The sequence below is a fragment of the Hyalella azteca genome, unplaced genomic scaffold (assembly GCF_000764305.2).
Source record: "Hyalella azteca isolate HAZT.00-mixed unplaced genomic scaffold, Hazt_2.0.2 contig3116, whole genome shotgun sequence".
Taxonomy (NCBI): Eukaryota; Metazoa; Arthropoda; class Malacostraca; order Amphipoda; family Hyalellidae; genus Hyalella; species Hyalella azteca.
The window spans coordinates 17,933-32,084 of record NW_025933369.1 but is presented as its reverse complement, the minus strand read 5'-3'; the positions used below and the strand labels follow the sequence as shown (position 1 = coordinate 32,084).

The window sequence follows — 14,152 nt, the reverse complement described above, 5'->3', positions numbered from 1 at the left end:
AATATTGGTTAAGGATGAGTGAAAGTAGTCAGCCATTTTATATGCGTGTGACTGGTAAGCCAAGTTTTCATCTCTACTATATGGTGCCTTCATATTCGATTTGTGAGGTAGAAAGCCTCCAGGAATAAAAGATTATGAATCTATAAATCTAATACGATTGGATGTTTATAGTTTCAAGTGTCGAGCGAATAGCCAATATTATTTAATTTTAGATAGTTGTAGCATGTCGATTGTTTCCTGGCAGCAAGTTTGAAGTAGAGTATTTTTAGATTAATAAAATAGATATTCTCATATTAAGTGAGAAGAAATTATAAATTCCTTCTTTTTAATTCGATCAGATAACACGTAGAAGTCTGATTGATTAGGATATTCAAATGAATTCCTTCTTTATTGGATTCATTCGTTTATAAACTCTGTTCACAAACTCTACTTGAAATACAACAGCGGATACTAAACATAGACATTATTTTGTAAAAAATTTATAAATTATTTTGTGCCAATTGACACTTGAGATTCTCCTAATCTATGAAGATAGATTAAAATTTTTCCAGCTTCTAGCTTTACAAGATTTAATTTGCACCCTTGATTATTTGATACTGTTTAAAATATGCCATCGAGCAGATTTTTATATTGAAGCAATTTTATTATTTATAAAAATCTAAAATAAATACTTTCATGTCAAAAAGTTCACAAGCCTTTCATTCAAAAGGAGAAATATAATCTCGTTTTCCTTGTGGTACATTTTCAACAAAAGGCCTGAAGAAAGCTACTATTTCGAGAAGAGTAGAAAACTTAACTAACAACTCTAGGAAACAGCATTCCTGACGTTGTTTCTAGACAATTAACTAGTACGTCGTGACCGAACTCTTGTATCTTGCGTTTCACGCACTCTTTGCTGTAACCGGCGAAAGTTTGCATATTGTTCAACACTTTTGGAATAGTACCAAATGTCCTGCATCCTCGTCTGCTTTTAATTTTCAATGCTATTCAATGTTGCAGTTATATTTTTTAAAAACCGTGACAATTTTTCGATTAACGGGCGTCTTGGCAATTGTTGACATAATCTACAGCAGATAAGACTTACAATTGTATCTGTAGCGATGATGAATTATGCTGGTTGAGTGATATTGAATCATCTCCGAACGATATTGAATACAAATGCATTTCATTTTCAATTGCATGAAATAGCAAATGCTCGAATGCATTTGTTATTTCAAATGCATGCAAAATAACAATTGCATTCGAGCCCAATTTGACCAAGATGGATTGTTGAAGACCCTACATAAGCAATTCAGTATAAACGCCGCGTCATATAATTATGCACTATCTGCATAAATTATCAGGCAAGTAATAATCGTGCTGTCATTTGCTGTCTTTAACAACTGTTTCAAATTTAAAACGAAAATTGTTCACAAACAGTGAAAACAAGCATTTGTTTGTAGTCGTTGAGAATCGAATATTTGTGAACCTCAAAATATGGCAATTTGTTACGTTTACCCAATTATTACATAATCAATAGAAAGTTGAAACGCCCAATAGCAAAAAAGTTCGTCGATGCGAAGTTCAAAGGTATTGGTGCATTCCCACGAAAGAGTCGATCGGAGAAAGGCAGGTAGATCTTTGTTTCCTTAACAATTTATTGCGAGGCAAAGGCAGAGAGAAAGTGGTTGAGGTCTGCATGAGAAAGGAGTGTTTGTGGTTCTTATTAACGGTTCAGGCTTTGGCACCTCAGTGATGAAATAAATAATGCTTGTCGCAGTGTTAATATGTTGACGATTGTGAAATAGAAAATTGTATCATAGACCTTAAGTACAGTACAATGCAGAAGAAGTAATAGCGATAGTAAATTATATGAATTATTAAAAAGGCCGAGAAATAAAAAAAAAATTCAGTTAAAATTGAATGTCAACAATGAAGTGCAGGACTGAAGTTCGCCGATTCATGGAAGCTGGTAAAGACATTGAAACGGCGTATTATTCTTCTAATTCAGAACCCAAAAATTTTATGATTTTTCAAGCAACGTCAAATTTTATAATGCTAGTTTGATTCTCGGAACTAATGAAAAGAAAACTTTAGTGTCCTTAATAATCAATAATCTCGTACAGGGTCGGGAGTGTAATTGGTGATACATCGTTCGTTGGTAAAAGTAAAACTCTGGACCCAGAAATTAACGCAACTTTTTGGTCGTCTTATTGCAGTATTGTCTACTTAATTTAATTCAACATCAAAATATAGTAAAAATTGTTTGTTATGACGAGTCCTTAATAAATATTGCATGTCTTTAATACAGCTTGACAAATGTTTAGTTTTGGTAAAAACTCAAATAGAAACATTGATTTAAATTTATTAACGTTATTGTTTCGTTGTTGTGGAGGCTTTCTGGGTCAATGCTTTCCTTCGTAACTGCGTATGTCATAAGTTGAATATTGGGAGCAATTTAATTTTTCCGGAATCTATCTTAATGAAAATACAGTCATGTGACACTTTTAATGGACGTCATGGATGCCTGCATACAAACATAAATAGATAATGTTGAATGGATAAAATTAACTAGCCAAATTGCCACTGTATTTGGATCGTAATACAATGTTATTATTTTCAGACAATCCATGAGTGTGTCATCTACAAACATATATATGTGAATAAAATTACTAGCCGTTCATTCGATGCATTTTAATTTTTTTAATTTTAAAAAATCTTTATTACTTTCGTGACTTTTATGATGCATATCTTATCAGCTTCATGTCATATACTTAAATATCCAATAAAAGAGATTCAGCTACCTGTCGTCATGCTGCAGGATTTCTTCAGCTCAAATTTAAAAATTAATTTTAGTAGCGTAGATGACCAGTGTTTGATAAGGCAAGACATTACTGTGATGCATATAACGGCAACAATGCACGCTCTGAGAAAACGCTACTGAGCTAGGGGTATGAGAATATTCTACAGTGGAGTGTGAAAAGATTCCACTGTTGGGTAGGAGAAGACACTGTTGTCTGAGAGGAGATGACACATGAGATGACACATGAGATGACACATAAGATGACACATGAGATGACACATGAGATGACACATAAGATGACACATGAGATGACACATGAGATAACACATGAGATGACACATGAGATGACACAACGTGTATATGAATCTTATGACACATGAGATGACACGCGAGATGACACATGAGATGACACATGAGATGACACATGAGATGACACATGAGATGGCAGTGCGGCAGGGTTTCAGAAGGAACCGCTGTTGGGTGATCTAATACTATTGTTTGGCTAGAAGCAGGATCATTCATTTGGACTTTTTGAAGCACCGTTATTATTAATATTATTATATGTATTCGATTATTCATTCAGCACCGTAACACAGTTTGACATTCATTGGTAGGTACACAGTAACACATTCATCAGTGCACATAACCCTATTCACTAGTGCTCTGAAAAAACAGCAATTTGACTCGTGTAAAAGTACTTCAGCGGGCATGATAAAACACCTTCATAGACATTAATTGTAATGAATTACCCCAGCTTGTGTCCTTTCTTTTTTCAAATTTATTTTTTCCAAGTTTCCTTTTTATTTAAATTTCTTTATAAGCCTCAGCTTTACGATTTATTCCCAAAATAGCTTAATTCTTTTGTTCGGATGCGTGCACCTTGAGTCGAAGAGCTCCGACGTATTCTCGAGTTACGAGGAGTATATAAGTCGTCCGGTGACCTCCTTTTGGTTCAAACTTCTCTCGGATCTGCTGAAGGAAGGTGAGTCGCAAACGCACCGCTCAGTTTTATTAACTTTCTATGATTTTAATACTGAAATTCAAACCAGTATTGGAGTTATTTAGGGTTTTTCCAGACTGAGAATAGTGATCCGAATAATTCGTTAAAACTTTTTACAATATTTTCGTGTTTTTTAACTTTTTTAGACGCCTAAATATTTTTTGTGGACTGCCTCCGGTCAGAAGACTGTTGATAAATTAGTATGAATTGTCAAGCTGTATAATTAAAGTGTAAGAATGCGTTCTAGAGTCAGGGTTCAACTTAATTCTGATAACTAAGACGAAAGAATTACCATATGAGACTGTAATAGTTTTGTTTTGGATAATTAAAATGAACTTAAGCATTCCTGAAAAAAATCGTTGTTTTTCTGTCAATGATTAAGAACAGACTCTTTTTGTACCTTCTGATGCAGTTGTTTTCACATTACATGAACCATTTTATGTTTTTTAAATTTGCCAGACTCTACTACAAATCGAATACAACTTCAATTTAGGTGATCTCAATTGAAATATTTAATTGATGTATAAATAAATAAATGCGAATTGAAATCAATTGAAACCGAAAATAAAAATGTGGAATTAAATGAATAAATGAATAAGATGCAAATTGAACACTAATAATGCTTCACATCTTATTTATGAGTAGATTTGAATAAATTTGAAACTCTCACATTATTCATTGCATGCAAATTTTGCCTGCAAACCTAACGATGCATTTTACAGCGTTAAGTACTGTCACCAAGCAAATAATTTTTTAACTAAAAACTTTTCTCAGTATTCTGAACCTGAAAATTCAACGTTTCGTTATCCCTGCATCCAATATAATCGGCGAAATTCCAAGAAATCTTACCATGCACTTAGTTTAATGTAGAACAAGAGCCGCAACATACGGAGCTTCGCCAAACGGTATGCATGCCCAATCTCGTCTACCGTTACGTCGCAGCCGTGCTGTTCGTGGCACTCGACGCCGCTATTTTCAAGTAGCAAAAAGACTTGCCTCTTCACCAGATGCTGTGCGTGCCTCTTTCCTGGCATAACATTCTTTGGCCTCAATTAATGTTTAAAAAACGGTGAAAATTATTCATTCGTCATCCTTAGCAGAAAGCTTTCATTGGCTTCTAGATAATATTTAAAAAGTTGAGTGAAATTACAATGGATAGATGTTTGCCTGAGCGTAGAAGGAGCAACTTACAAATTATATCCTCTATTCTAGATTAGATTAAGATTAAATTCAATAAATTATGCATATAATTTAAAAAATTAATCAACAAATAGATAAAATAACTGATATAATCAAATCTGAAATTAACGTGTAATAATTATAGAAGTATTCACATATATTATTTTTTTTTTCATTTGTGTTTGATCTTCAATTTTTGCATTCACTAGAATTGAATGGCTTTGATTGGCTCACGTTTTTCATAAATGTTCACATGTTAATAGAATGCTTCACATAAATGTGATAAAACCGATTACTCGGGTGATTACAAGCTTACAAGAATAAACGAATGAATGAATGAATATCAAATTTACGTTAAGAGGTGGTTATTCATGATGTTCATCAAAGTATTCTAACAAATATACATGATATTCATACTTACTTCAGGTTGGCGTTAAAATGTTCTCACTCGCAATGTAAAATATTTAAAGCTATTGGCAAATCAGTTCACCTTTCATTAAATTCGATCTTAACTTCGATGGCTTTTTAATGCAAACGAAGTGCGAAAAAAGTCGCTTGCTAACAGCAAGTTTCAAAATTATTGGCTGCGTCTTAATTCACTAATTATTATCCTACTCCACAAACCCTGGACTGATTGATAGATACATAATTGGGCAGATGTTTATAATCGTTCGTAAATTAAAAAAAATCAAATTTTTCTGAAGCAATTAGGGGTCAAAAAGAAACAGATGGGAATTAAATATCATGTACATATCAAATAGGGATTAAATTTCATGTAAATATTAGAAATGACGTAATTCGCGAATGAAAAGTTTAGAACCACCCTCAATTGATCCGGTAACGAGAGAAACTACCTTTCAATTTAGAAGTCGGTAGCATTGCTGCCAAGGGTTCACATGCTGTGATCTATTAAACTAAAAGTAAGAAGTGTGTCACTTTCAAAAGTCATGTCTACACAGACCGGTTTTATTAGTAGTCCAGTTCACAGATGAAGAAGTATGATCAGAAAAATATGAAAATTGTTCATTTACTTTTTAGCAATTTTGCAACCAAATAGTTGCAGTATTTAAACATCCACTTTCGCGACTGCGTTGGGAGCCGTTTTTTCTATATTTCCCGATGCACACATTGAGACCGAAAAAATTATTTGCTCTCTGCAATTGACAGCAGCGTCGAATTTTCATAGGCCGTGCAGGAATATATAAACGGCGGATCTTGGAACTTTACGATGCTTGAAATTCTCCAAGAAATGACTAAGATTTAAAATTGATTATATATAGCAATTCTCACTTGTTCTTTATATCCACGTACATACTTGAAACGATGTTCACGGGCACTGCAGAAACGGAAAAGCAGTAGACTGAGGGAATGATTATGAAAATTCGACACTTTTTCAAGACTTGCCCTCTCACAGGATGCAATTCCAAAGGAACCCTTACAAGATGAAAAGAAAAAGTTTTCAAGTTTCCTAACAATTCTGCAGTCGAAGAAAACTGCCAATTTTTTAATCAAAAATTATTGAGAGGATTAAAGATTCAAAATATAATTTGAATTTGTATAATAAATAGTAATTTCGTTTAGTAAGAGGGTTAAATAACTAAAATTCAGCTATTGCGGATGTTACTCCTTGTCATGATTTCCTACCTAAAACGAAATAAATCAGTAATTAAATAAATAATTCTGTTATTAATCTGAAATTAGTTCCGAGAAAGTCTTATTTTCTCACTAGTAAGGATTTCTTTTTTTTTAATAATTCATTATGTTGCCTGCAGTTGATCGGACACCTAATATAAAAGTGTATTTTCGTTCTAAATTCAATAGAATCATTATTCACAATAATGACTGTGAAATTATTATTACATTTTATTTTGCACGCGTTCAATATGCACTTGAATTTATTCGTTGTTCGCAATACAATCGGTGAACGTATATCGGTGTAAGAGGTCACGGCATTTGAACCAAGGCGTCCCGCGCAGGCAACTTGGGGTCTCGCGTGAACTTGTTTTTCGTGCCCTGGAAGAACCGAGTCCTTTGTACGGCTTAACTTTCTCGCAGCTTTCTCCTGAAGACATTCTCCCACGTTCTAGCTTGGTTCTCATCTCTTTCTCGGGGCAAAGGTTACGTAGAATGGAATAAAATTTCAAGTTTCCCATCATGGTTCAGAGAGCAAGCTTTGTAGCGAGTTGAATATTTTTAGAATAATGTCGTAAATTCAAGAAAATATAGTTAAGTGGAAGGGAAAGAATTGTAAATTTATCATGATTTCATTGATTACTCATTACGTACAATGGAATAAATTTTCAAGTTTCCCATCATGGTTCAGAGAGCAAGCCTTGCCTTGAGTTGAACTTTTTTAGGATAATTTGGTACCTTCAATCAAGAAATTATAGTTAAGTGGAATGGAAAGAATTGCGAATTTATCATTATTTCATTGATTATTCAGATTCTGGACAAAGTAGCAGGAGTGTTTCATTAATCAATGGTTCATTTTGTTATCACAGACTTGTTAAAATACAAAATTCAGATTCTGAATCAAGTTTGTTAAAATGTCTTTCAATCAAATATTCCTGGACATAATTTTTGTTGTGGTGCGGTCCTCCTAAGTTGACGAATAACGAGCAAATTTTTATTAAAAAAACAACCAAAATTTTCACTTTAATGATGAAATTGATTTCACAATGATACCCTATCACTTCTAATAAAAGATGCATGCAAAAAATTTCGATGATAGCACATATACTTGCGTCGCAACATTTAGTGAGTAAAGTCTCCGGTGCAAGGAATAGCTCTGGCTGAACATAAAAACCATGACTTTGCTAAAAATTCCTTCAGGCATAAATATTGCATTTTCATACAATTCAGCTATTGAATTTTCATCATTTTAAATTATACCATTCAAATAGATTTGAAGCAATGCATCGACTGTAATTGCTTAAATTTAAGAAAAATTGTCGGCGATCTTATTAGGTAATATTTTAAACAAATATTTATTATTGTATATTTCAAAATAATTTCTGGACAATTTCTCTTCAGACGAGCTCGGCCGTCATGTTGGGATCGATGCTTTTGGTTACGCTGCTGGTGGGCTCGGTGACGGCCGGAACTGTGCCGGCCGAGGAGATTAAGCCTGCCGCTCCTGCCGCTGCTGATGTGCTGGTGCCCAGAGGGGCGTACGAGGCAGCCAGACAGCTCGCTGCAGAACAACAAAGACAGTCGACCTCTGACTCCAGCTGTGGGTCTCAATCATTAGACATTATCGTGAAATAAGTTATATATATACATAATATTATATATACATTATACATGTATATTATATTTGTTATATATATACATTATTTTCTAGATCCAATGTCACGTTAGAATGAAAAGTCTTATGACAGGAATGCATGTAAATCAAAACTTGATTGAAAGGGAATAACATCAAAGTTTATTCTTAATTGGATATGCTTTGCCGGTTGGGAAAAATGCTTAAAAATTAAAAAAACTCAGGAATTATAAATATTATAAAGCCTTAATATAAAAAGATGTATTGAAAATCTAAATTACCGGTTTGGATTTGAGTTATGTTTGAAAAAATGAATTTCTCTAGGAAATTCCAGAAACCAGTCTGATTGAGATTTATATCGAGTTTATAGCCGTAAAGTTAACTTATCATATTTGTATTCCACAGCTGGAGGACTCTCATGGCTGCGACAAAACAGCGTGTCCGAGGCTTTCTCAGGTCGGTAAATTTCATAAAAACTTTGATCCCTATTAACTATTAACAAGCCGTTAATAGTGATACTTCAATGTTGAATGAACTCTAATTTTAAATTAAAGCATTAATCCGCTCATGACATTCATTATTATTCATAATATGTTTGTAAACATATATTTTTCAACCGATCAAAACATTTCACATTTAATTTTCATCCTCCTTCCACCTCCTTTTTTATTAATACAAAAAAACTCTTTTAAATTCCATTTTATTTGCCGTGCATACTGTTTTAACGGAGCATCTTTTACAAAGACCTACAATTAATAACATTCTTCTTTAGCATCTCTTATTTTAAGCACTCTTCTCATTCAAATTCAATGTCATTTGCCTTCCATGATTTTTTAGTGTAGCATCGTTCACAACTTCCTAATCCAAATTCAATGTTATTTGCCTTCCATGATTTTTTAGTGTAGCATCGTTCACAAGTTCCTAGTTCAAATTGAATGATTTTTGCCTTCCATGATTTTTTAATGTAGCATCGTTCAAAACTTCCTAGTTCAAATTCAATGTTATTTGCCTTCCATGATTTTTTAGTGTAGCATCGTTCACAAGTTCCTAGTTCAAATTCAATGTTATTTGCCTTCCATGATTTTTTAGTGTAGCATCGTTCACAAGCTGTCTCTTATACACATCTAGATGTGTATAAGAGACAGCTTTAATACAGCTTGAATCCGATGGGCTTTCGAATATTTATCGATNCTTCCATGCTGTTTTCTAAGAAGTATTTTTCACGATTTCCTACAACTTAATGCATTCTACTTTTACATCACTCCGTGCAGTTATATTCCCGGTGTCTTCCTACTTCAAATTCAATGTTATTTGTTTTCCATGCTGTTTTCTATTAAGCATTTTTTGCTATTTCCTTCAATTAAATGCATTTTAATTTACATCGCTTCGTGCAGTTTTATTCCCGGTGTCTTCCTACTTCAAATTCAATGTTATTTGTTTTCCATGCTGTTTTCTATGAAGCATTTTTCGCTATTTCCTTCAATTAAATGCATTTTAATTTACATCGCTTCGTGCAGTTTTATTCCCGGTGTCGGGCCTGGACCCGCTGATCTGCAAGACAACCAACGATGACAACTACAATGCGGGCATCTGCCTGCGCGTCACCGACTGCCTCTACTACCGCGGCGAGAGCTTCGGCGCCTGTGGTGGAGGAATCGGCTCGTGCTGCGTCTGTGAGTGTCATATTAAATACAGATACATTTACCATCTACAATGCTATTCGTACATAAAGGGCCTGGTACCAAGAGATCCCGAGTATATTCAGTGAAATTGAGACACTAATGCACACTCAGAAGAATTGAGAGACATTGTCCGAATAGCTATGCATTTTTAACGCAATGTGTGGGTCATCCTGAATCAGTTTTGTTTGGTATAAGGATTTAATAGTGCTACATGCAGAAAGGGTGTCAGTATTTGTACAATATGAGCCATTTTTTTGAGTGATTTAATATATGATGGTCATTTATAGTGATGAGAGGAAACATATCATTGACTATATATACATATATAATGATATCATATATCATACAGAATATCAAAATAATTCAAAAGTTATTTGTCTATTCTGTGTATTGGATTTTGCCTATGACTTTTGTTGGTGCCAGCTCCTTGTGCTTTACTTTACTAGATGCGTTGTCATTAAGTAATTTAAATAATTTATTAAATGGTGATTAAGTAATTACCTCATCATTGCTATTTCGTGATTAAGCAATTACTTAATGCATTGTTATTAGCGGATTACGTAATTACTTAATCCCCGATTTGTCGTAAATCTTACTAAGTATTCAAATTTTCAACGCATTATTTTCTCTATCACAAAATCCTGCTTCACTGATAAATAAATTAATTTTGTTTCCTCATGAATAAGTAAATTCCTGATAATAAAATAAATTTGGTTTCATCATAAATTAATAGATCACTTTCACTGTTTCAGTCGCAAAGAAATGCGGCGAAACCACGGACATGTTCATCAGCCACTTCGTAAGCAGCACTTTCTCGTCGGTTGACAAGGGCTCCGGAGAGTGCAAGCTCACAGTCAACCCCATGAACTCTAACATCTGTCAATACCGCCTCGACTTCGACGCCTTCAGTATCATCGGTCCGGACGCGAGCTCCAACTGCGTCGATGATTTCTTCGGCGTCACTGGAGGCTCATACACACCTAAAGTCTGTGGAGATCTGACTGGCCAGCACAGTGAGTTTTTCTAATCTTTTTAAAATGGATTTATGCTACATTTTAAGAGAATTACGTAGTTTTTTTTTCTTGGGAATCACAAATCTGTGGAAATTTGATCGGCTAGCACATTGTGTTCTTTATTGATTTCATTCGTTGTTCATTTAAGGAAAATGATGATCTAAATTTTTTTTCGGTAATTGAAAATCTGTGGACATAAGACCGGTCAGCAAAGTTAGTAACTTTTTTATATATGAACACGTGCTTCATTCAAAGAGAGTCTTGCAGGTGTAGTTTTATATCATTTAGGTAATAGATGCTGGAAGAACCAAGACGGCTCACTACTAATTATCAATATCTTTATATTTTTTCTGTCACCCCAATAATAGAACTTTCTCATTTGTACTAATAAGCAAGTTTACAACAAATTTTAATGTTGATCCGTCTATTGAATGTTTTTTTTTGTGTTCGTCAGTGTACATCAACGTAAAGCCTGGCGGTGGCCCTATCGTACTCACCATGGACACATCCAGCGTCCGAACCATGGGCAGAAAGTGGGACATCAAAATCACTCAAATTAGCTGCAACTCCCCAGATCGAGGTGAACATTTGAGAAAATAAAGGGTCATTTTGTAAAGTATTTTACCGTTTTACTATACAACTGCATTATATTCTAATTTAGCTCCCATATATTTTACCTAGAAATTCTACTCAAAATCATGTTGAATAAAATTGGCATTCGACATCCGCCTAAGATAAACTCAATAGGAGTGACGGATCTAAAAATATTTCCTTGTTTGATTGCATTTTAAACTAAAGACATATCGAATAAATTTACCATACAGTGTTAAACGTGAGTGGAAATTTGAATTATATTTTTATAATCATGGCTTTTACTGCCCATGACCAACAGGCAAAACATCTTTTTACTTTCGAATCGATGGATTAATTCAATTATATTTTCAGCACCCGCTGGATGCCTGCAGTTCTTCAACGAAACTTCCGGCAGCGTCAAGAGCTTCAACTTCCGCCGTCAAAACGCGTTTATTGCGGGCGAAGGTGTGCGATGTTAAGAATTTTCAAATATTCTTGTCATATTTTTTTCAATATTTTTCAAATATTCTTGTCTTTGACAATCGCACCTGTATAGTAATTCATATAACTATTTTTTCAATTTAATTCAATTTGGGCGATTTAATTTATTTAAATTTCATGAGTTTCAACTTCTTATTCCCAGAATAAAATTTTATTTAAGATGTTTTCCCACAGATATTCAGTTGTACGATAAGGTGGCAATCACAATATGCACAAATCCGTCTAAAATTTCGATGAAAGCTTACTCATATGAACTCCTCTATTCATATCATTATCTTTATTTAATTCTAATAGGAAAAATATTATTCATACTATTAAAAAATGTGTATTATTATTGTTATATAATCGTATATAATTATTAACTTTCAGGGCCTGGTGAGCTACAGAACATGAACTACGGTGTGTGCATCAACTCAAAGGTCGGGTATTGCGATGTCACATGGAACCAAAATCCTCGCAGTGATTTCACCTTCACTATTTCTGGAGACGCGTCTGTACCCAGCGAGCAGTTCACATCAAGTGAGTTTGCTCGGAAAATTCAAATTCAATTTTCTCAAATTTCCCCGGTTGCCATTTTCATTAAATATGAATAGCTGTTATAATATTGAATTGAAGAGTATGCCACGATTCGCGTGAAAAAGCAATTGAATCGGTTTCTAATTATTTTAAAACAAAACCTAAAAATGCAATATGTTTTAGGACAAACACTGTCTATAATCTTAAGGTGAGGCTATGGTGATCTTTCAACGAAATAAATAATTTAAAATATTTACCTCTATGTGACCCGCCTGACGATAAATTTATTTAAAAAAACATGAATATCGATATAATCAAAAACTTTGAGTTTTTCTGTAATTTATTCTAATATTGTCAATTTATGATGAAATTCCAGAGTCCGGCACAACAGAATGCACCTCCGACTTCATCACCATCCCAGGAGGTTACGTGGAGACCGACGCCAGAACTACTAGACCTGCTGAGCGTTTCTGCGGCACCAAGTTCCCTGAGGTCAAAAGTGAGTCGCAGTACTGAACTTTGGTGAAAAAAATTATTCCCAGCACTGTTTATTAGAGTTAAATGAGTCGTTGTACTGTTTATTACACGTAATATTTATCGTTGTATTGATATTTGTTGCAAATAATGACTTGTAGTATAGATTTTCGGAATTAAAATGAGTCGACAGTACCGATCTTTGGGGTGAAAATTCATTCGTACTACTGATATTCATACTTGAATGATTCGGAGTACTGTATGATCATTGGAGTTAAAATGAGTCCTAGTATTCTGATTCTTTGAAAAAGTACTGATATTTGAAGTTAAAGTCACCCAGAAAACACTGTTTCTTAAAGTGTGATAATATTTCATTTGAAAATCAATAATCTATTCGAATAATATTGCAAAATTTTGTTCTACGTCACAATTTATGTTAAAATGTTGTCAATATAAAATGTATGAGATAGCTGTTTTCTAAATTGCATGAGTACGAAAAAATGGAACAAATTTTCCTGCACTAATTTTAATATCATTTCAGCTGCGTCTCAGCCTTACACTCTGCACGTCGTGACCGACGTTGATGAGGAGGGCGACAAAGAAAATTTCGGATTCGAGTTGAACTTCCGTCAGAACTTGTGCAATTCTTAATTAAACATCGCGCGGCGTCTTTTCACTTACTAAAAAAACAGTTTTCGCGTTTTTATATGTTTAAAATCACTGATCAAAAAGCATAATGATTTTTACGCTGCGTTGGAAAAAAGTGCTGATGAATTTCTACTACGAAATTTCAATATTATGGCGTTGTTAGTTGTCTCATTTTTTTGTAGCGGTAAGTAAACAGAAAAAATTATTTAACTTCTTGGTTTAACCAAAAAAAATGAAAATAAGAAGACCCTAATTTATGATACTCTGTTGTTTGATTGAGGAGTTGATGGTTAATAATGTACTGGAATTTTGCAGTTTAACTAAGATCGTTGAATTAGAATTAAACTTTATGACAATATACATTCAATACTTATAATGCAGGAAATATACCTATTTATTTGTTGTTGCTAATAATAATATTGTTATTCGCTCTATAGAGTGAACTTTTAGTGCTTAAGATGCTGAAGGTATTATGTGCTGTTAAAGTGTTTTCTTTCATCAAAACATGAACGGAACTCA

At 33.8% G+C, this 14,152-nt stretch overlaps 1 protein-coding gene across 1 annotated transcript; it reads left to right on the top strand.

The window, feature by feature from the left end:
• The first annotated feature begins 3,687 nt into the window (after positions 1 to 3,687).
• Positions 3,688 to 14,152, top strand: LOC108672785. Its single transcript, XM_018160516.2, has 10 exons — positions 3,688 to 3,764; positions 7,995 to 8,193; positions 8,632 to 8,682; positions 9,744 to 9,899; positions 10,661 to 10,921; positions 11,376 to 11,501; positions 11,867 to 11,959; positions 12,365 to 12,514; positions 12,888 to 13,010; positions 13,527 to 14,152. The coding sequence occupies exons 2-10, from the start codon at positions 8,010 to 8,012 to the stop codon at positions 13,634 to 13,636; spliced, it is 1,254 nt and encodes a 417-aa protein (XP_018016005.1). The 5' UTR covers positions 3,688 to 3,764; positions 7,995 to 8,009; the 3' UTR covers positions 13,637 to 14,152.

Coding starts and splice junctions, on each gene's coding strand:
- LOC108672785 (XM_018160516.2), top strand. CDS start 8,010: ATGTTGGGATCGATGCTTTTGGTTACGCTGCTGGTGGGCTCGGTGACG. Junction 9,900..10,660: donor AATCGGCTCGTGCTGCGTCT/GTGAGTGTCATA, acceptor TCACTGTTTCAG/TCGCAAAGAAATGCGGCGAA. Junction 12,515..12,887: donor CAGCGAGCAGTTCACATCAA/GTGAGTTTGCTC, acceptor ATGAAATTCCAG/AGTCCGGCACAACAGAATGC.